Here is a 20,876-nt window from a genome sequence, read left to right as displayed (position 1 = left end):
ATTCCCAGCAGACCATTCATCCCCTCCTGTATTCTTTTATATATTTTACAACACTTAATCACATTGTGTGGAATTGATTCTGCACTTCAGTGCCCTTTGCCAGACTCAGAGGGGCAAAAGAACAAGAAGGGACTGCATTTTCTCATATAATCATAGTACTTTTGCATAGTCCCTGACTCATGGTAAACCATCAATAAATGTTTGACTCAGTTTGAAGATATAATTTCCAAAGTTGGAAAATTCGTAAGTTAGTAGTGTAGATAAATAGTTACATAACTATCTAATAGTAAGTAGCATGTACTGGTGCTAACTAAAGTTGTAAATTTCTTGAAATGATCATGGTCATGCCTCTCCTATATCTTTAACACTCTTCCCTGCCATTTTACTGGGGTCATAATTACTGTTCACATGCTTTACTAATTAAGAGAAGAAGGCTCATCAGCAGTATAGTGGATTCTACCTCCCATTATTACAACCTTCTCCCACTCTAAAAACCCTGAGGGATGCAACACCTAGCTATCAGTGAGGATAGAAATGCTTAAAAGTATGAAGATACCGTGAACAGAGAAGTCCACTGTGATAGCAAATACAAGCCCCCAAACAAAAGCCATGAAGGCAGATTCTTCTAGTTGGAGGCATTTCCTAGAATACACAATAATCTACTCCAAGGTGACTGACAACACAGCTACTTTCAAAAACAGATTATGCCTGACCTGTGGTGGCACAGTGGATAAAGCATTCACCTGGAATGTGGAGATCACTGCTTTGAAACCCTGGGCTTGGCTGGTCAAGGAACATATGAGAAGTAATGAGCTGATATTTTCCCATTCCTGCTTGCCCCCAACCCCATCTCTAAAATCTTAAATAAGTAAATAAAAGGTTGTAAAGAAATGCTTATTGTAAGAGATTAAGCACTTTTAATTTTTGCATACACCACCAGATAAAAATTGTTTTTTTAATTGATTTTAATTTATTGTGTTTACATAGATTCTAGTGTCGCCCCGAATGCATGCTCTCTCCCCCGTATTCCCCTCAACATCTCCCTTGCCCCTTTCCTAACACCCTCCCCCCTTCCCTTCAAAAATTTTTTTTTAATTTAACTCTTTGTTTATAACCTCATCTTCTTTGTGTGTGGAAATTATACTTCATCTCAAGTAGGCACTTGTTTATAAGTAAAATTTTTTATTCATTTAATCTTGTTTTTACACCTGGTAGTTGCACCTAAACTTAAAATTTTATTGCCATGGTTTCTTTTTTTTTTTTTTTTTTTTTTTTTTTTTCATTTTTCTGAAGCTGGAAACAGGGAGAGATAGTCAGACAGACTCCCGCATGCGCCCGACCGGGATCCACCCGGCACGCCCACCAGGGGTGATGCTCTGCCCACAAGGGGGTGATGCTCTGCCCATCCTGGGCGTTGCCATGTTGCGACCAGAGCCACTCTAGCGCCTGAGGCAGAGGCCACAGAGCCATCCCCAGCGCCCGGGCCATCTTTGCTCCAATGGAGCCTTGGCTGCGGGAGGGGAAGAGAGAGACAGAGAGGAAAGTGCGGCGGAGGGGTGGAGAAGCAAATGGGCGCTTCTCCTGTGTGCCCTGGCCAGGAATCGAACCTGGGTCCTCCGCACGCTAGGCCGACGCTCTACCGCTGAGCCAACTGGCCAGGGCTTGCCATGGTTTCTTATGGAACTTCATTTACTCTTGGACATCCACTGACTTAAAACTATATTCTTTTTTAAAAACAAACAAACAAAAACTATATTCTTTTTTTTTTTTTTTACAGAGACAGAATCAGAGAGAGGGACAGATAGGGACAGACAGACAGGAACAGAGAAAGATGAGAAGCATCAATCATCAGTTTTTCGTTGCGACACCTTAGTCATTCATTGACTGCTTTCTCATATGTGCCTTGACTGCGGGCCTTCAGCAGACTGAGTAACCCCATGCTAGAGCCAGCGACCTTGGGTCCAAGCTGGTGAGCTTTGCTCAAACCATATTAGCCTGCACTCAAGCTGGCGACCTCGGAGTCTCAAACGCAGGACTTCCACGTCCCAGTCCAACGCTCTATCCACGGCACCACCACCTGGTCAGGCTTAAAACTATATTCTTAATTACTAAGGATGCATCAAATGGTTGATAGAAACTTAATAAATACCTAGTCTGTAATTGATGGCTTCATTTATTTACTTGTTTTAGAAGAAACTTTTATTTCAAATCAGTGCCTCTTTAAATTGCTTTTACATACACTGGATAGGATGATCTTACTTGAATTATGTATGATCATGAATACTGGAAATTAGTTGTTAGTCTGAGGAGAGAATACTGTGATTACAAGGACCAAGCAAAGCATAGAGCCAATCTGGCATAAGGTGTTTTTGTATTAAAAAAAATACAAAGTAAATTAATATCAGAAACTATTCTTGGGCTACCTAATTACTTTCTTTCTTGAGTTAACTCATTGACAGTTATATTTTTATTTTTCAATTAACAGTTAAGATTCAGTATTATTTTGTATCTGCGTCAGATATACAGCACAGTATGGGAGTGTTCCCCTGATAGGCACTTGATTTTGTTGTTTTTTACTTTTTCTTAAATAAGAAGTGGGGAGACAAAGAGACAGACTTCCTTAATGCACCCAGACCAGGATCCACCCAGCAAGCCTCCTATGGGGCGAGGCCCTTCCCATCTGAGGCTGTTGCTCCATTGCTTGGCAACCAAGCTATTTTATATTTTAGCACCTGAGGCAAGGCCATTGAGCCATCCTCAGTGCCTGGGGCCAACTTTCTCCAACTGAGCCATTGCTGTGGGAGAAGAGAAAAATAGAGAAGGGAGAGGGGGAGGGGTCAAGAAGCAGCTGGTTGCTTCTTCTGTGTGCTCTCTCCGGGAATCAAACTTGGGACATCCATACGTCAGGCCAGTGCTCTACCGCTGAGCCAGCTGGACAGGGCCAGCAGTTGTTTTAATAACCTTGCAAAAGCCCTGGCCGGTTGGCTCAGCGGTAGAGCGTCGGCCTAGCGTGAGGAGGACCCGGGTTCGATTCCCGGCCAGGGCACACAGGAGAAGCGCCCATTTGCTTCTCCACCCCTCCGCCGCGCTTTCCTCTCTGTCTCTCTCTTCCCCTCCCGCAGCCAAGGCTCCATTGGAGCAAAGATGGCCTGGGCGCTGGGGATGGCTCTGTGGCCTCTGCCTCAGGCGCTAGAGTGGCTCTGGTCGCAACATGGCAACGCCCAGGATGGGTAGAGCATCGCCCCCTGGTGGGCAGAGCGTCGCCCCTGGTGGGCATGCCGGGTGGATCCCAGTCGGGCACATACAGGAGTCTGTCTGACTGTCTCTCCCTGTTTCCAGCTTCAGAAAAATGAAAAAATAAATAAATAAATAAATAAATAATAACCTTGCAAAAGCAAGATGTTTTTAATTCACATGGGGGGAAAAGACTAGCCTCTATCTCTCTATATATTTTTTTCATTTTGGATGTTTTTTTTAAAATTACAGTTGATATACAATATTAAAAACTGTCATCTGTTGATTTGAGCACTTGATGATCCTAGTTAACTTTGTAAATTGCTAATTTTTGAGGTTTTATAGAACTTTGACTTAAGTTTCTTTATATTTGGCAAAACTGAAAGTACTCCATTGCCTAACCAAGTGGTAGTACTGTGGACTGAGTGTCAGCATGGATGTTAAAGTCTAGATTCAAAACCCCGAGGTCACTGTCTTGAACGTGGGCTCATTACTCTTGAGCATGGGGTCATCGGCTTTAGCGTGGGATCTTAGACATGACCCCATGCTCCCTGGCTTGAGTCTAAACGTTGCTGGCTTGAGCAAGGGGTCACTCGCTCTGCTGGAGCTCCCCAGTCAAGGCACATATGAGAAAGCAATCAGTGAACACCTAAGTTTCACATGAAGAATTGATGTTTATCATCTCTCTCCATGTCTGTCTGTCCCCGTTTCTCTCACTAAAAAAGAAAAAAAGTACTCCACTGTTACAAATCATTCTGACTGAATTTTAAGTAAAAATTTTCCCAAATATTAGTTTATAAGTAATCTACTAGAAAAGGAAATGTTTTATTAAAACCCATAACCACTTTGTTTGACTAGAGCCAAAATCATGGCTGTATAGGAAGAAATCATTAAGTTTTTATAATTAGAAATTTCCGTTAGTTTCCCTACTCTACCCCCCAACTAAATTAGTAGTTATAAATTTTCATTGTCTTATTTTCAGGGGTCTCAAAGTCAACTACAACAGGCAGATGAAAAAGCAGGCTAGTGTGATAATAGAGCAGGCGGTAGGGTCTGGGACAAAATAAAATTGATATGACTCAGTTAAAGTCATTTGAGTTTTTAAAAAGTATTGTGCTATCCAAACAAATCTTTGCCATGCGAGTTGCAGCCTTTGGTTTGTAGTCCTTCAACAATAACACATTTTTTTTTTGTAATAAATTTTTTTATTGTTTGTATGTGCATTATCTTTATAATAAGTACATTTGTAATTCTGTGCTCATCTACCAGTATATTTGTAAAGGCCACTACTGTGTTATTTTAATGGATTTAAAAATAAAGCATCCTGGCCAGTTAGCTCAGTTGGTTAGAGCATCATCCTGAAATGCCAGAGTTGTGGGTTCGATTCCAGGTCAGGGCTCATATGTGAAGCAACTAAGTGGAACAACAAAGGAATGCTCTCTCTCCACCTTTCCTCCCTCTCTCCATCTTCGCCCCTTTCCCCTCTCCCTTCCTCTATCTAAAATCAGTCCAAAAAAAAGCTTTTTAAAAATACCAAGTGAGCCCTGGCTGGATTGCTCAGTTGGTTAGAACATCATCCCAAAGTACAGAGTTTGCTGGTTTGATGCCTGGTTAGAACACATACAGGAACAGATTGATGTTGCTATCTCTCTCTCTCTCTTTCTAAAATCAATAAATAAAATAAAAAAAACAACAACAAAAGAAAACCCAAGTGAATTGAAAACACTTTCACCCTATTCCTAAGCCTTTTCATAGCTAATCTTAGTTCTTAGGGTGATACTCAAGGGTAAGGTTAGAATGATAAATGGCATGAAGGGTAGAGAATGAAAAAAAAAAAAATATATATATATATATAGTATTTTTTTGAAGTGAGAAGCAGGGAGGCAGAGAAACAGATTCCCGCATACCGCATATGCCCGACCGGGATCTACCTGGCATACCCACCGTGGGCCCATGCTCTGCCTATCTGGGGCGTTGCTCCGTTGCAACCAGAGCCATTCTAGCACCTGAGGCAGAGGCCATGGAGCCATCCTCAGTGCCCAGGCCTACTTTGCTCCAATGGATCCTTGGTTGTGGGAGGGGGAAGAGAGAGACAGAGAGAAAGGAGAAGGGGAAGGGTGGAGAAAGTAGATGAGATGAGCGCTTCTCCTGTGTGCCCTGACTGAGAATCGAACCCTGAACATCCATACACTGGGCCAACACTCTACCACTGAGCCAACCAGCCAGGCCATCGAATCAACTCTGTCAAAATATGACCTGAAATCTGGCATTTTAGGATTTGGAGGAAATTCATATTTTTCAGCTTCGTTTAAAATATCCCTTTACGTTGAGTTCACACACAAAAAAAAAGGGGGGAAGAAGAAGAAGACAACAGTATATCTCATCCTATTCAGTATCCTACATATTTGTATATTTTACCTTTACAGCCTGAGGAAGAACTTGATCCTGAGGAGAGGGACAACTTCCTCCAACAGCTCTATAAGTTTATGGAAGACAGAGGTACTTTCATGCTCATTAATCAAAAGTAGTCATTTCTTTTACATTTTAGATTCTAGAGTTATGCATTTTTGTTAGAATCATGAGTACATGGATTTAGCTGTAAAGTAAAGCTTAAGAATCAGTTGTGCCTGACAAGAATTAAGTACTTAGAATAAAAACAACTATTAATATCTATTTTGAGTAGAAATGTATAGGAAAATAGTTTTGGTACAATTAAATTTAGTCTCCTTGGGACTTGTAAAACCAAAACCTATTCTAATATTTCAGTTATAAAAAGTGAACAGTCGTAATGTTAATCTATACCCATTAATTAACTAATGTTGTCTTTGTGGCAAGTAAACTAGCCTGATCCTTGGTCTCAACAGTTCCTATCTATAGAACAGGATTTCTGTTTAGACGTTAGAAGAAATAAAAGCTTAAGAGTTAGAAGAAATAGAACCTTTAAAATCATCATACTTCTTGATATTACATTAGTCCTGGGAGACCCTTAAATAAATGGTCCTAGATACTCATGGTCTTCAGAAATTATCCTTGGGATTATTCTAACAGTCTTAGTGTTTGTGTTGAAGCAGAGGAAATGGGACCTTTGCCTAAAATGTACCCTCTTTGTTGTGTGTATTCTTGCCCAGGCTTCTTGAACCGACAACATTGTTGTCTACACCTTGTAGTCCTAAGGTTTAATTTAGTTGTACCCAATTCAGTGGTAGTTAGAGAGGTGATTTTGTTAGTTGTGGAAGTAAATCTAAGGACCACCACAATGCAGTATAAAGAATGTAGAGAATGTTTTGTGTTTAAGAATTTAAGTGTCAATACAATAAATTAAACTTTAAAAAAAAGAATTTAAGGTTCTTTAAATATATGCCTCTGATTAATGAAATTTGGGAAATTAGAAATAGATAGTTTTTTTTTAACTTAGTATTTTCCATTTCTATAAACATGTTTTTTCTACACTCTGATATTAAAATTAGGTACTCCAATCAACAAACCACCGGTTTTGGGCTATAAAGATCTCAATCTCTTCAAACTCTTTAGACTGGTTTATCAACAGGGTGGATGTGACAATGTAAGTAAGAAATGATGAAAAGTGAAATCATCTAAAGTTTCACTGTTAAATATACTTTAGGTAATAAACATCTTTTTTAATGAACGTGGAATATTAGTGTAAAGATTATTTCCCTTTGCGAATATTAACAAACATTTAATCTTCCAGATTGATAGCGGTGCTGTATGGAAGCAGATTTATATGGACCTTGGCATTCCTATTTTGAATTCAGCTGCTTCCTACAATGTAAAAACTGCTTATAGAAAGTAAGTAGTATAGTTTATTCATCAAAGAATACATATTTACAGGAAGTATTTTCCATTTATTCTGTTAACAAATAAGACACATCAAAGACCATTAAAGTTGGAGAAAGTGTGTAAAAAAGTTTGGGTGAATACATACTTGGGGTTGAAAGTTATTTCAGTGCATCAGGTCTGCCGTGCTCCTTTTTTCTTGTTGACCTCATTTCCCTTTCAAACGCAGGAGTTTCAGCCCGCATCCGTGTGTAGTCTGAAATGACGGCGCATGTTACGGAGCTGTCTCTTCTATGTGAACAACCTTCACATCAAAACTACAATCGCTGTGTTCTTATCACAAGCTCAGAGTTTTTAGGAAGAAATTTTACTTTATGATCAACATTTTTGTTTATAATTCCATATGAAACACCAAGAAATTAGTAACATAGAAAAAGTACTTTAAAAAAAAGGATTAAGTTTACTTTTTAAAAATGTGTGTTTAGTAATAATCATGTTCAAGTTAAATGTAAAGACTAAGATTCATTAAAGGGAAATATTATTTGTTTAGGTATCTCTATGGTTTTGAGGAATACTGCCGTTCTGCAAATATTCAATTTAGAACTATTCACCACCATGAACCAAAAGTAAAAGTGGAAAAAAAAGACTTAGAAGAATCAATGGAAGAGGCTCTAAAAGTAGACCAAGAAATGCCTTTAGTAGAAGTAAAGAGTGAACCTGAGGAAAATATTGATTCAAACAGTGAAAGTGAAAGAGAAGAAATAGAATTAAAATCTCCAAGGGTAAGTAATTAAACTAGTTTTACCTGGTTTGTTTTAAGCATTTTTTATTTTGGACACTTTCAGATGCATACAAAAATACTCTGATGAACCTAATTTATTTTCTAGCAGTCAGTTATGTTTCAGCCAGGCTAGCCTAGCCAAATATATCACATATTATCTCTTCTACCTGAAAAATCATTCCTCCTGTTGTTTTCTGTTTATGTTTGTTCAAGTCATTCTCATCTGGGGTTAATCTCAAATAGTCCCTAAGCATTCCCTCCAATGTTACTCTATCAAAGAAGTTCAGTTACTATGATACATACTAACTTTCAGTGATATCATATTTAATGAAAAAGTTTGAAGTCACCTTTTCTTTTACTTGATTAGAAACCATTTTTTTAAAACTGTCGTTCTGACTGTCATCTAGTAAATGGACTCTTCTAGTGAATTTTGTGAAACATCCAAATTGATTTGTCTCTTTTTTTTTTTTTTTTTTTTTTTTCCATTTTTCTGAAGCTGGAAACAGGGAGAGACACTCAGACAGACTCCCGCATTCGCCCGACCGGGATCCACCCGGCACGCCCACCATGGGGCAACGCTCTGCCCACCAGGGGGCGATGCTCTGCCCATCCTGGGCATCGCCATGTTGCGACCAGAGCCACTCTAGCGCCTGAGGTAGAGGCCACAGAGCCATCCCCAGCACCCGGGCCATCTTTGCTCCAATGGAGCCTTGGCTGCGGGAGGGGATGAGAGAGACAGAGAGGAAGGAGAGGGGAAGGGGTGGAGAAGCAAATGGGCGCTTCTCCTGTGTGCCCTGGCCGGGAATCGAACCCGGGTCCTCCGCACGCTAGGCCGACGCTCTACCGCTGAGCCAACCGGCCAGGGCATCTCTTTTTTTTTTTAATTGTGGTAGATACACACAACCTAAAATTTATTATTACCAATAATCAGTGGCATTCATTGACTACATTCACACTGTTGTGCAACCACCACCACCATACTTTTTTCCAGAATTGTTTTCATGTTGCAAAACTAAAACTGCACTCATCAAAAAATAACTCCCCAGGCCTGACCAGCTGGTGGTGCAGTGGATAGAGTGTCGGCCTGGGACACAGAGGACCCAGGTTTGAAACTCCAAGGTCAGCAGGCTTGAAAATGGGCTCATCCGGCTTCAGTGGGAGCTCACCAGCTTGAGTTGCAGGGTCGCTGGCTTGACCCTGGAATTATAGATATGACACCATGGTCACTGGCTTGACACCAAAGGTCACTGACTTGAACCCAAGGTCACTGGCTTGAGCAAGGGGTCACTCGCTCTGCTGTAGCCCCCTGGTCAAGGCACATAGGAGAAAGCAATCAGTGAACAACTAAGTCGCAATGAAGAATTGATGCTTTTCATCTCCCTTCCTGTTTGTCTAGCCCTATGTGTCCCTCTCCCTGTCTCTCTCTCTCTCTGCCTCTGACACACACACATACACACACACACACACACACACACACTTCCCAGTTCTTTCCTCCCCAGCTTCTGGCAACCACCATTCTACTTACGTTGTTATGAATATGCCTGCTCTAGGTATCTCATATCAGTGGGATATTATAGTATTGTCACTTTGTGACTGGCTTATTTCACTTAGTATAACATCTTCAAGGTGCATCCATGTTTGTGTTAGAATGTGTCTCCTTTTTAAGACTGGAAAGTATCCTCACTGTATGTATTGTGGAAATACCTCCTTATTATATAACGACTTTCCTCATCTTAGGTAAAACATCTGTATTTTATTATATGAGTCTTGCATTGTATAGATGTGCCATAAATTTATCTGTCAAGATTTTCTCCAAATTTTTATGATTATAGGAAATGTGACAATAAATGTGCCTGTTAAAATGTCCTATATAGGCCTGATCTGTGGTGGCGCAGTGGATCAAGCATCGACCTGGAACGCTGAGGTCACCGGTTCGAAACCCTGGGCTTGCCTGGTCAAGGCACATTTGGGAGTTGATGCTTCCTGCTCCTCTCCTCCCTCTCTCTCTCTCTCTCTCTCTCTCTCTCTCTCATCTCTAAAATGAATAAATAAAATAAAGTTTAAAAAAAAAAATGTCCTATATATAGCTGAATATAGAGAGCAAATTTTTAAAAATGGGTTTCTAGGACAAAGGTATACAGACCTAAATTTTAATAGATAACAGCTTTCATCTATACATACAAATATTTATTTATTTAATTGGGGAGTGGGAGATAAAAGGCATCAACTCGTAGTTGCAGTACTTTAGTTGCTCATTGATTGCTTCTTATACTGCCTTTATCAGGAGGCTCAAGCCGAGCCAGTGACCCCTTGCTCAAGCCAGGGAGACCTTGGCTCAAGCAGGCAACCCCATGCTTAAGCCAGATGAACCTACACTCCAACTGGCACCTCAGGGTTTCGAAACTGGGACCTCAGCATCCCAGATCAACACTCGATCCACTGTGCCAGTCACTGTCTAAATCTGAAGATAACAAAAGTGAGCATAACAAAAAGTCCCTGCCTTTGTGGAACTCACATATTAGTTATTTGTAATAAGAAAAACATTTGTTATACTGAGATATTATAAAGTATTTTAGTGCTCCATAACTTGTTTTTTATTCTCACTTTATTCCAAGTAGAGAGGAATTTGGCCATTGTGCAGAGGTTGACTTGAAGGAGAGTTTAAGAAATAATTAAGTGGCTCACCAGTTGAATGGTCAGTTGAGCATGCAATAAGAGGCTGGGTAGAAGCTGCTTGCAGTAGAGCACTACAGGCCCTGGGAGCTCTGCACATACTGAAAGAAATCAGCTCACTTTTTAGACATTGTTGCAATTCAGTCCTTTTAAAGTCTAGTCATACAGAAATATAGTGATAATGTAAATTTTATCTTAAAAAACATAGAATTAGAGAACATAGCTTTTTAAAGTACATAATTTAGGGAGTTGATTTATTATCGCTATTATTAACAACTTGTATTATTGACATTTAGATACTGCTTTTAAAACTTTTGTAGTCAAGAAATACTAAAAGTAAAATAGATAACGTAGTGCCCTGACCAGATGGCTCAGTAGGTCAGAGCTTTGTCTCAAAGCGCAGAGGTTGCTGGTTCAATCCCTGGTCAGGGCACATACAGGAACAGATCGATATTCCTGTCTTACTTTCTCTCCCTTCCTCCCTCTATCTAAAATCAATTTTTAAAAAAGAAAACTAAAGTAATGAACAAGGGACATTTTTCTTTTTTAAGTACAATAGGATGTAGCCAAGGATCCTAGTAGATCCAGACATAATTGATTTATACGAGGTATTTATTTTACTTTCAACTTCACTGGAGTTAAGTTGTCCCTGTTGTTTCTCAAGTCAAAGAGAAGACTAGTCATGGCTACAGAGGTTTAAGAAAAAGATTTATTTTTTTTATTGTCTACCTCCTGCCCCCCCCCCCCCCCGTACTCATAGCTATTTTAAAGCTTCTATGCCTTCTACTAGGGACGAAGGAGAATTGCTCGAGATGCAAATTCTATTAAAAAGGAAATTGAAGAAGAGAAAACAGAAGACAAATTAAAAGATAATGATACAGAAAATAAGGATGTAGATGATGACTGTGAAACTGCAGAGAAAAGAGAAAATGAGCTACTACTGGGGAGAAAAAATATACCAAAGCAAAAGGAGAAGAAAATTAGAAAGCAGGAGGATTCTGACCAAGACTCAGAGGAAGAGGAAGAGAAAAGCCAAGAGAGGTACATTATCTTATATTTGTTCTCCAGAAGCACCTGTCTGGGCCTGGCAGCCCTCTGTTCCTGCTTAGATACTCAGGTGTGAGGGAATGTTTTCTTATCGGGACTTCCGTTCCTCTTGTCTAGTGAAGGTGAAACACATTGTGAAGATGATGTGTATCGCCTTTCGGAATTGGAGAATACACTGGTCGCACCATTTTAATAGCACTTGTGCCCTAAACAGTGGCCTCAAAGAAGGCTGCGTCACCCAGTCAAAAGAAAGGTCCTGCAGTTGACAGCAGGGAAGGGAGCTGGAGAAAAATGGAGGAAGTGGACAAGAGGAAACAGCGACAGCAAAAATTCCATTTTAAAAAAGGTACAATGTGGGAAAGCTAACAAACACATGGGTGCACAGTACTAGCAGATGTTTCTGTGTGTTAGCTTTATATAAGACATTTTTCTTTTTCAAGTTATTGTATTAGATTAAGTGGCATGCACCCCTGATTCTTGTTTGGAAAAGACTTTCTTGCCCCACATCACACCAATAAATTTCAGCTGTTTAATGTCCATACTGTTTCCTGTTGAGTGAAAACTGTATTTTTTCCATGTATTATATACATATATGGACTGAATTGACTTAATAATAACCAGGTAGGCAGTCCAGCTAGATCAAAGTAATATCCGACGATATTTAGTTGGCCATTTCTGTGTTGTCAAATAGATTTACTAATTTTTATATACTACTAAGAGAATGAATTTAATTCAGCAACAACAGCATAACACACTTGTAATATAAGCACGCCTCCATACTCATTTTTCAGTGTAATATTATGCAATGCTAAGTTTTCTAGAATTTTGAGCCATTGAGCAAAATTTGGGAAAAGTAGTCTCCTATATCCAACTATTGGCTGACATTCATCTGAAAGCTAACCATTGAAAAAATATTTAGAAAAATAGGAATGATTGGTGAGCGGGAAAGTTAATTTTATGATTCAGTATAAATAAGTACGGGAGCTGTCAAAATTACATGCGTATTAGATTAGTGAATAAAGAAAGTTCTGTAGTAAAATATAATTAGGATTAGGAAAAATTAGAGTTGAGTATAATGATATTTCAAATACTTGGACAATAAATTTAAGCAAAGGTGGACCACTTAAAAGGTAGGGCTTTATTATAGTTTGAAGTTTTGTTAATAATAAGCATCAAAATATATATAATACATAAAACACATAATACATATGTAAAATATGTGGTTTTTAAAAACCTTTATAATTGATAGATAAATGGACCAAATGTTTTAGAGAAAATCTCAGACATATATGAAGAACAGTATTATTCCCCTATATTAAATATAAATTGAATATGTAAACAAACATAGTCTGTATTCTCATTCTATAGCAGGAATCATGGAAATGGGAGATTTTTTATCTATAGAAATTTGTTTTTAGTAGTTTATCTCATAGTGTTTTGAAATTACCATATCAGGCTGTAATTGGAAGGTGCCCTTGGAGAAAAAACATTCCCAAAGCATATAAGTTGTCAAAGCTTTTTCATGTCAAGTCACCCCCTGGTGGTCCCCAAAATGATGCCCTATGTTTATTAGAAAGCACCATGCTTCCTCCTAAGCATTTAATACTCTGTAACAATAGAGTGGCCTTTGATCTAGATCTTTTCTGAATCCTTGCAAAGTTAACGCAGGATGTTTATTTGTAAAAAATATTAAAAATATTATTGGACCTTCCAACATGAATCTCCTTTATACCTGATTATCAAAACAAAGACAATCTAATGGGAGATGAGTAAAAGCAAATAGAAATCAGTGCAAGATTCACGAAGCTTTGTTCTCCTGGTGCTGTCCCACAGTTTCAGCAAGCGACCTGATATTCAAATATTTATTGTTTCTTTGTTAGGGTAGGGAAACCTTTAAAATATAAACTAGTTTAAAAGATATGGTTACTAAGGCAGCTCGGTCACATTCATTATTTTGTCCACCAAAAGATAGTTTTGCTAAGAACCATTCTAAATTGAGCAGAAAGTAGTAGTAAAGTAGGTTTTAAACAACTTAGTTTCAGGAAGTTACAAACTATCCGTAGATAATTTTCGCTTCTCAGGTGACACTTGAGTATGAATTCTAAAGACTTTCAGAGCATATGGTTTTCATTTGGTTTTAACAAACGTGATTTATTTGACTCCACCTCATCATTACCTGTGATGACTGACTGGCCTTTGAGAAGTCTGGATTTACTTTTGGTTCAGTGGACCTTTACATAATAAATTCCTTAGTGAGTAGTTCATAAAAATCTTCTCCTTCTCCTCCTTCTTCTCCTCCTCCACTGACATGCTATTAAGGTGATACTTAGGTTGTGACTATTCTACATGTTGGATTCTTTTAGCATATATTAATTTTTCTCCATTATGTTATTAGTAGCATTATCAATGTTATAACTTGCTGCAGGGAAGAAACTGAAAGCAAATGTGACTCAGAAGGGGAGGAAGATGAGGAAGACATGGAGCCCTGCCTGACAGGAACCAAAGTGAAAGTAAAATATGGACGAGGGAAAACGCAGAAAATCTATGAAGCCAGTATTAAAAGCACTGAAATTGATGATGGAGAAGTTTTATATTTGGTACATTACTATGGGTGGAATGTCAGGTAAGCTACAAATGTATTTTCTTATATTGAAATTTCTTTCAGTGGTTCAAAAAGATCAAATTTATGTTGTGAGGAACCAAAGCAAATGGTGTATGTTTTATTTATAAAGTATACATTGTATCCTAATTTTCCAAGACTCCAACATTCCCACTCTTATTAACTGTGTCAGTACTTCCAGCCAGAGGTCACCTGACTCATACCTGTATTTGAACAACTGGGTTTATTACTCGTTTGCAGTGAGAGAGAATGTGCAGCATGGAGAACGGCAGGGTGATTCAGTAAGAGGGCGTTAGACGAATTAATGAAAGCCCAGCACCACCTTTGGGAACAGCCATAGCCCAGGACTGTGTGAGGACATCCTGCAGGATGTGGGCAGAGAGCCAGGCCCATAGCTCCCTGCAGTGCAAATGGGGTTTTTTGCTTATTACATTTATCAGAAGTCAAAACTATATCAAGCATTGTAATAATTCTGAGTTGATTAATTATTTAAAAAAAGAATGGTAGAAAGGACTTAGATTTGAGCTTCTGTGAGGTGATTTGGGGGAGGGTTTAAGAAAATGGAGCTTTGTTCTATACTGGATGCTATCAGGAAGCAGGGTTAACTCTGTGATTGGTTACCTTTATAAATGTTCTCTATAAGGAGAGAAGACCAGACCAATATTAATGCTGTGAATTGGCAAAGAAGCTGCAGTCAGGAGAAAAAGGATGTTTGGTCGTTTTGGTAGCTTGGACATTGTTCCTGTTTTTTCTGTGTTTACACACAATTAGGGAGTGGTCTTGTTTTGTCTTGATCCCTCACGGTCACGTTGCAAAACTTGACTGATGTTGACGTTCTGTGAAATTGTTCATGTTCAGTAGGAGAACACCGCGACCTAGCTGTGAGGCCAAATCAACTCTGTAGCAACACCAAGGCCCACCTGATAGGACCAGGCTAGTTACTGAATGTCAGAGACTACTTTTCTCTTTGCCCTTTAGAAAGCCTTGCTTGCTGTATTTGTTTGTACCCAGAGTGCTCTTAAGATTTCCCTATATACTCAAGTGTACTCTGTTATACCTCAGTTTCCCTATCTCTAGGTCGGGGAAGATAAAGTACCTACTTTGTAGAGATGTGAGAAATAGTGGTAGCACCTGTAATAGCATACAAAATGCTTAGAACAATGACCGGTACTTAGTAAGTGCTCAAGTAAATGTTAACTGGTGTTTTGTTTTTGTTCCTTTTTTAGTGAGGGAGAGTTAGGTTTCTTTCACGTCACGTCATTTTAGAACATTTGGGTTTGTCACATTAAATATTTTGAAAATACAGGCTTATTTTATATGAACCTTTAAATTTTTTTTCTTTTCAAACCAGCCCATGCCCTTCACATTTCTGCTAAGATTAGATACTTAGTCTATCTCACTGTTGTTTTGTATGTACATGTTGTTGAGTTCAGGGGGCAAGGACTACATTTACCATCTTTGAGTCACTATCCTTTCAGTTATGGTACATTATAGTCTTTTTTCCTCAGATTCTATTCAGTTCACAGGCATCCGTTTTTATCATCTGTGTGTCTGCTCTTCTTCTCTTCTGCTTTCTAGAATTTCACCTTGCTCTCATCCCTCTCTCTCATCTATTTAATGTTTTACTGTATGACTGTTCTCAATGGTCATTTTATTATATGGTCGCATTCTTCCTAACCAGTTAAGTTTCTAAATATTTACTTAACTGGTAACTCATATGGTTCATGGTTTTTCACTGTCCTTCCATAATCATAAAAGCTGGTATAATTCTGGTCTGCTCTTTGACACAGAGGCACTGTAGTCCCTAGAGAACCTAGTCGGATTTCTAAAGCTGAGTAGCAAGTGAAACTCTGAGGGAAGTCCTGTCTTTTAGTTAAGAAATTCTTGGCCTGACCTGTGGTGGCACAGTGGATAAAGCGTCAACCTGGTAGAATGCTGAGATGGCCAGTTTGAAGCCCTAGGCTTACCTGGTCAAGGCATATATGGGAGTTGATGCTTCCTGCTCCTTCACCCTTCTCTCTCTCTTTCCTTTTCTCTCTAAAATGAATAAATAAAATCTTTAAAAAAATCCTCAGACCACCCTTGGTTGGCAATATTCTGGAAGTATCTTAAATAACATTTCGTGGTGACCAGGACCAGCAACTCCAGATCAGGCTTGTGCTTTTTGGTTGTCTAATATGTCTGTGGAATTTTGGAACTGGAAAGAGTTACTCCCTCTTTCTTAGCCCTAAACCAGATACATGACCCTTCTATTGCATTTACCAGACTATAGTTGGTTTTACTGTATATCTGTCTTTCACACCAGCCTGTGAGTTGCATGACAAGCATGGACCTTTCTTCTCTTCTCTATTATTCTTTATATACTTCTCCATACAGTGGCTGGCATGCTGGGTAGGTCCTCAGTAAATGTCTAAGTGAAGGAATACTTCTAAGTGAGGTCAGAATGTACAGATACTTACTTAGCCTGGTAAAATGAAAAGACTGTTGATACAGGGGGAGACAGTTTTCAAAACATAATATAGGTAGTCATGGTACCATGTCAGCCAAAACTTGGGCATATTGGAGCCATGTCCTTGCTTAGCATGGCCCCATGGTAACTGGGTTACAGAATGATGGTATGGTTTTCATTAACATGATGCTGTTCAAAGCGAGAACTGCCTGTAGTTTTTTGCTTAAAGGTTCAGATTTTAGGTTTTGATAGAGCTCTATAAATACCTATACATTTACATAATGTAAGAACTGTTATTTAATTCTAGAAAGTTTAATTTATTTGCTCGATTAGTAATTTGGGCTGACTATATTGAAATTCAAAAATGATGTCAGTATTTTGAGAAAAGGTACGGGTGAAATGAGGAGTTTTTAACTTGAGCTAAACCGAATAAACTGAGATAAAGGAAATGAAGTATCTCTAAAAAAATTCCAGAGTGTTGGAGGTGACAATAGGTCAGAATAAAATTCTATTAGAAGTACTAGTCCCTGGCTGGATAGCTCAGTTGATTAGAGCTTCATCTCAAAACATAGAGGCTGCTGGTTCAGTCCCCAGTTGGGACACATAGAGGAACAGATTGATCAGTGTTCCTGATTCTCTCTTACCTTCCTCCTTCTCTCTCTTTCTTTCCCCCTTCCTCTCTCTCTAAAATTGATAATAAAAAAAATTTTAAAGTAGGAGAGACTAGAGAGAGTTCTCTGAGGAAAAGAGTTGAAAAGGACTTCATATATAAATCTGGAACTGATCATATTACAAGTTTGAATTTACCTGACTTATCTTTAAATTATTTGGTCAATAAAATGAATTCCAGTACAGAATCAGTTTATTTTATTAAGTTTAGATCTGTGAGAGTTGTGGGAAACAAAGCAATTCAAGGGTCTTAAATATCTTTGTAGAGTTTGCTTCCTTGGCTCTCCCTGAAAGCCTGTTTACCCCAAGAAATTGTCTTGTCTTTCCCTGTTGGATGTGCAAAGCACCTAGTGGAGTAGGTATGCATGTTACTAGCAAACCAGCCCCGCGCCCTTCACATGTCTGCTAACACTGGAAACAAACTCTTTAGTGTATCCCACTGTTGTTTTTATTTAATGACTACATTTCAAATAAGGAATTATTGCCCTGGCCGGTTGGCTCAGTGGTAGAGCGTCAGCCTGGTGTGCAGGAGTCCCAGGTTCAATTCCTGGCCAGGGCACACAGGAGAAGCGCCCATCTGCTTCTCCACCCCTCCCCTCTCCTTCCTCTCTGTCTCTCTCTTCCCCTCCCACAGCCAAGGCTCCATTGGAGCAAAGTTGGCCCGGACACTGAGGATGGCTCTGTGGTCTCTGCCTCAAGCGCTAGAATGGCTCTGGTTGCAGCAGAGCAACGCCCCAGATGGGCAGAGCATCGCCCCCTGGTGGGCATGCTGGGTGAATCCCGGTCGGGCGCATGCGGGAGTCTGTCTGACTGCCTCCCCGTTTCCAGCTTCAGAAAAAAAAAAAAGGAATCATTTTTTTATATATTCTTTATTTTAAGGTATGATGAATGGGTGAAGGCTGACAGGATAATCTGGCCTTTGGACAAAGGTGGACCAAAGAAAAAACAGAAGAAAAAAATTAAGGTATGTTTATAGACTCATATCCTTTTTGATAGGTGGAGGAATTACTCAAATTTTGTGTTTTATAAGTCTTATTTCCTCACTGTAATAATCATTGATTTTTTTAAGGTAATTGTAATTTTCTCTCTTATAACCCAAAAGCTGAAAAAGTAAAATAAATGTAAGCATATTAATGCATTGTTTTTTGTTTTTTTTCTTTTTTCTTTCTTATCCACATACTTTATTTCTTTGACATGTGATACGTCACATTCTTTGCTGCCTCTGCAGCAATCTGCTTGTGGAATTCTTTGAGAACTTCCAGCTGGCCGGGTCTGATGTAGATGTGGGACCGGATCTTGGTGATGGCTTCTACAGCCTCCTCTGGGCTACAGTTGTACACCTGAATCAGATACACTGCCACCATAGTGAGAACCAATGACTCCTAGGGCACAGGCTTTAAACTCCAATGCCTATATCGGCTGTCGCAGGGGTCCCCAAACTTTTTACACAGGGGGTCAGTTCACTGTCCCTCAGACCGTTGGTGGGCCGCCATATACAGTGCTCCTCTCACTGACCACCAATGAAAGAAGTGCCCCTTCCAGAAGTGTGGTGGCCTCAGGGGGCCGCATGCGGCCCGCAGGCCGTAGTTTGGGGATGCCTGGAAAGGGTAAAAGCAGGGCTGATAGTGACCAATAAAAGGACATGTTCCTCATCTACAGAGGGTGGAACTGGCCGCTCTGCTGTGGGATGCAGTCAGGATTGCCAGATTTTAGGATTTTTCAACACAGTGGTATTTTTTTAAATGTAAAATCTGATTTATAAATGTTGGAAGCTAATATTGTTTTAAAATGCATACCTGCTGGCCAGCTGTATCCCATGCACACCCTCAATTTTCCATCTTTGCTGTAAAGATTCGGCTAGTGCTTTATCTATTTTATGGTAGATGTCTTTCTTTTTTCAGGGAATAGTAAGGAACGGGACCCGGGGGGTGCTTTCTAATGTACTGACTCTGACCTTCACAGTGTAATTTCAGTTTTACGTATTGTGAACCATCATTTCATATAAGTATAAAATATGTTAGAAAACTATTTTTTTAATAGTTTGTAAGCACAGAAAAGGAATTGACATAAACTTTCTTTTATAGTTTTCCTTGAAGTAGAATGTTTATTTTTCATAAGGAATGGGCTCTTCTCATACATTTTGTTATTGTTATCCAGAATAAAGAAGACAGTGAAAAAGACGAAAAGAAGGATGAGGAGAGGCAGAAGTCAAAACGAGGACGACCTCCTTTAAAATCTACCCTTTCATCACACATGCCGTATGGTTTGTCTAAGACTCCAAACAGTGAAGGCAAATCAGGTACCAGAAGTGCTCGCAGCAATATGGCAGACAGCTCACTTCTGTCAAATGGAATGGAAGGTGCTCAATTTTGAGGATAACTGATTTTTACAAAACTAATAATGTAAATAATAAAACAGCCTGAGCAGGCAGTGGCACAGTGGGTAGAGCATCGGACTGGGATGCAGGGGACTCTGGTTTGAAACTCCGAGCTCTCTGGTTTGAGCAGGGGCTCATCCAGCTTAAGCGTGGGATTGCTGACTTGAGTGTGGAATCATAGACATGACCCCATGGTCACTGCTTGAGCCTAAAGGTCACTGGCTTGAATCCCAAGGTCCGTGGCTTGAGCAAGGAGTCACTCTGCTGCAGCGCACCCCCACCCCCCTCAAGGCACATATGAGAAAGCAATCAATGAACAATGAAGAAGCCAAAATGAAGAATTGATGCTTCTCATCTCTCTCTCTTCCAGCCTATCTGTCCCTCTCTTTGTCTCTGTCGTAAATAAATAAATAATAAAACATCAGTGTTTGAGACAGAAAGTCATCCAGGTTTTTAATCCCATATAATTTTTTTTTTTGAGAGAGAGGGACACACACACATGAGAAAGAGTGTGGAAGGAGAGAGTAAGAAGCATCAATTTGTAGTTCCATCAGTTTAGTTGTTCATTGATTGCTTCTCATACGTGCTTTAACTGTGGAGCTCAAGCTGAGCCAATGACCCTTTGCTCAAGCCAGCGACCTTGGATCATGTTGATGATCCTGCGCTCAAGCTGGCGAGACTGCGTTCAGGCCAGCAACCTCAGGGTTTTGAGCCTGGAACCTCAGCATCCCGGGTTCGCGCCCTATCCACTGCACCACTGGTCAGGCATAATTTCATATAATTTAAAATAAAATTTGATTGGAAGAAGAAAATGTTTATTTTTGTTATTTAAAACTTAGTAATGTTTTACTTTAATTTAGGAATACCTTTCTTGTCAGTATCATAGAAATACTGTGTTTTAAAAGAGGACGGGTTGACAAGCCATGCATCCTACTGTGTGCTGCACTGTCCTTCAAAACATGCACCTGTGTCTTTTGAAATTCAGTGCTGTCCCCTATGATCTTACAACAAAGCTGAGACCATACTGTTCAAAGAGAGCACAAACTAATGTGATATAGACATGTTTTGTGATGAGTATAGACAAACATATTTTATTCTACTTTTACCTTTTTCCAGTTTTACTACCTTTGTATGTTTTTCCATGTAATTTAATAAGTGTTAAATAGTTGCCTCTGATAAAAATTTCCCTCCTTTCAAGGAAAAAGCTATTCTGAACCTATAGGGTTGCCAT

At 39.4% G+C, this 20,876-nt stretch overlaps 1 protein-coding gene across 3 annotated transcripts in view; it reads left to right on the top strand.

Moving 5' to 3' along the window:
• ARID4A (AT-rich interaction domain 4A) overlaps positions 1-20,876 on the top strand; it is a 66,573-nt gene that overhangs the window by 29,226 nt on the left and 16,471 nt on the right. For 2 of the 3 annotated variants that reach the window (XM_066273696.1, XM_066273697.1), the window contains exons 12-19: positions 5,661-5,733; positions 6,702-6,796; positions 6,944-7,041; positions 7,580-7,811; positions 11,274-11,524; positions 13,956-14,153; positions 18,148-18,232; positions 19,426-19,627. In XM_066273696.1, the coding sequence (XP_066129793.1) occupies positions 5,661-5,733; positions 6,702-6,796; positions 6,944-7,041; positions 7,580-7,811; positions 11,274-11,524; positions 13,956-14,153; positions 18,148-18,232; positions 19,426-19,627 (1,234 nt within the window). The remainder of the gene's footprint in view (positions 1-5,660; positions 5,734-6,701; positions 6,797-6,943; positions 7,042-7,579; positions 7,812-11,273; positions 11,525-13,955; positions 14,154-18,147; positions 18,233-19,425; positions 19,628-20,876) is intronic. The other variant, XM_066273698.1, reaches the window with a different exon arrangement.

This window comes from Saccopteryx bilineata, chromosome 4 (genome assembly GCF_036850765.1).
Source record: "Saccopteryx bilineata isolate mSacBil1 chromosome 4, mSacBil1_pri_phased_curated, whole genome shotgun sequence".
NCBI classification, from domain to species: domain Eukaryota; kingdom Metazoa; phylum Chordata; class Mammalia; order Chiroptera; family Emballonuridae; genus Saccopteryx; species Saccopteryx bilineata.
The sequence above is the reverse complement of the archived record's forward strand: the minus strand, read 5'-3'. Positions and strand labels throughout refer to the sequence as shown.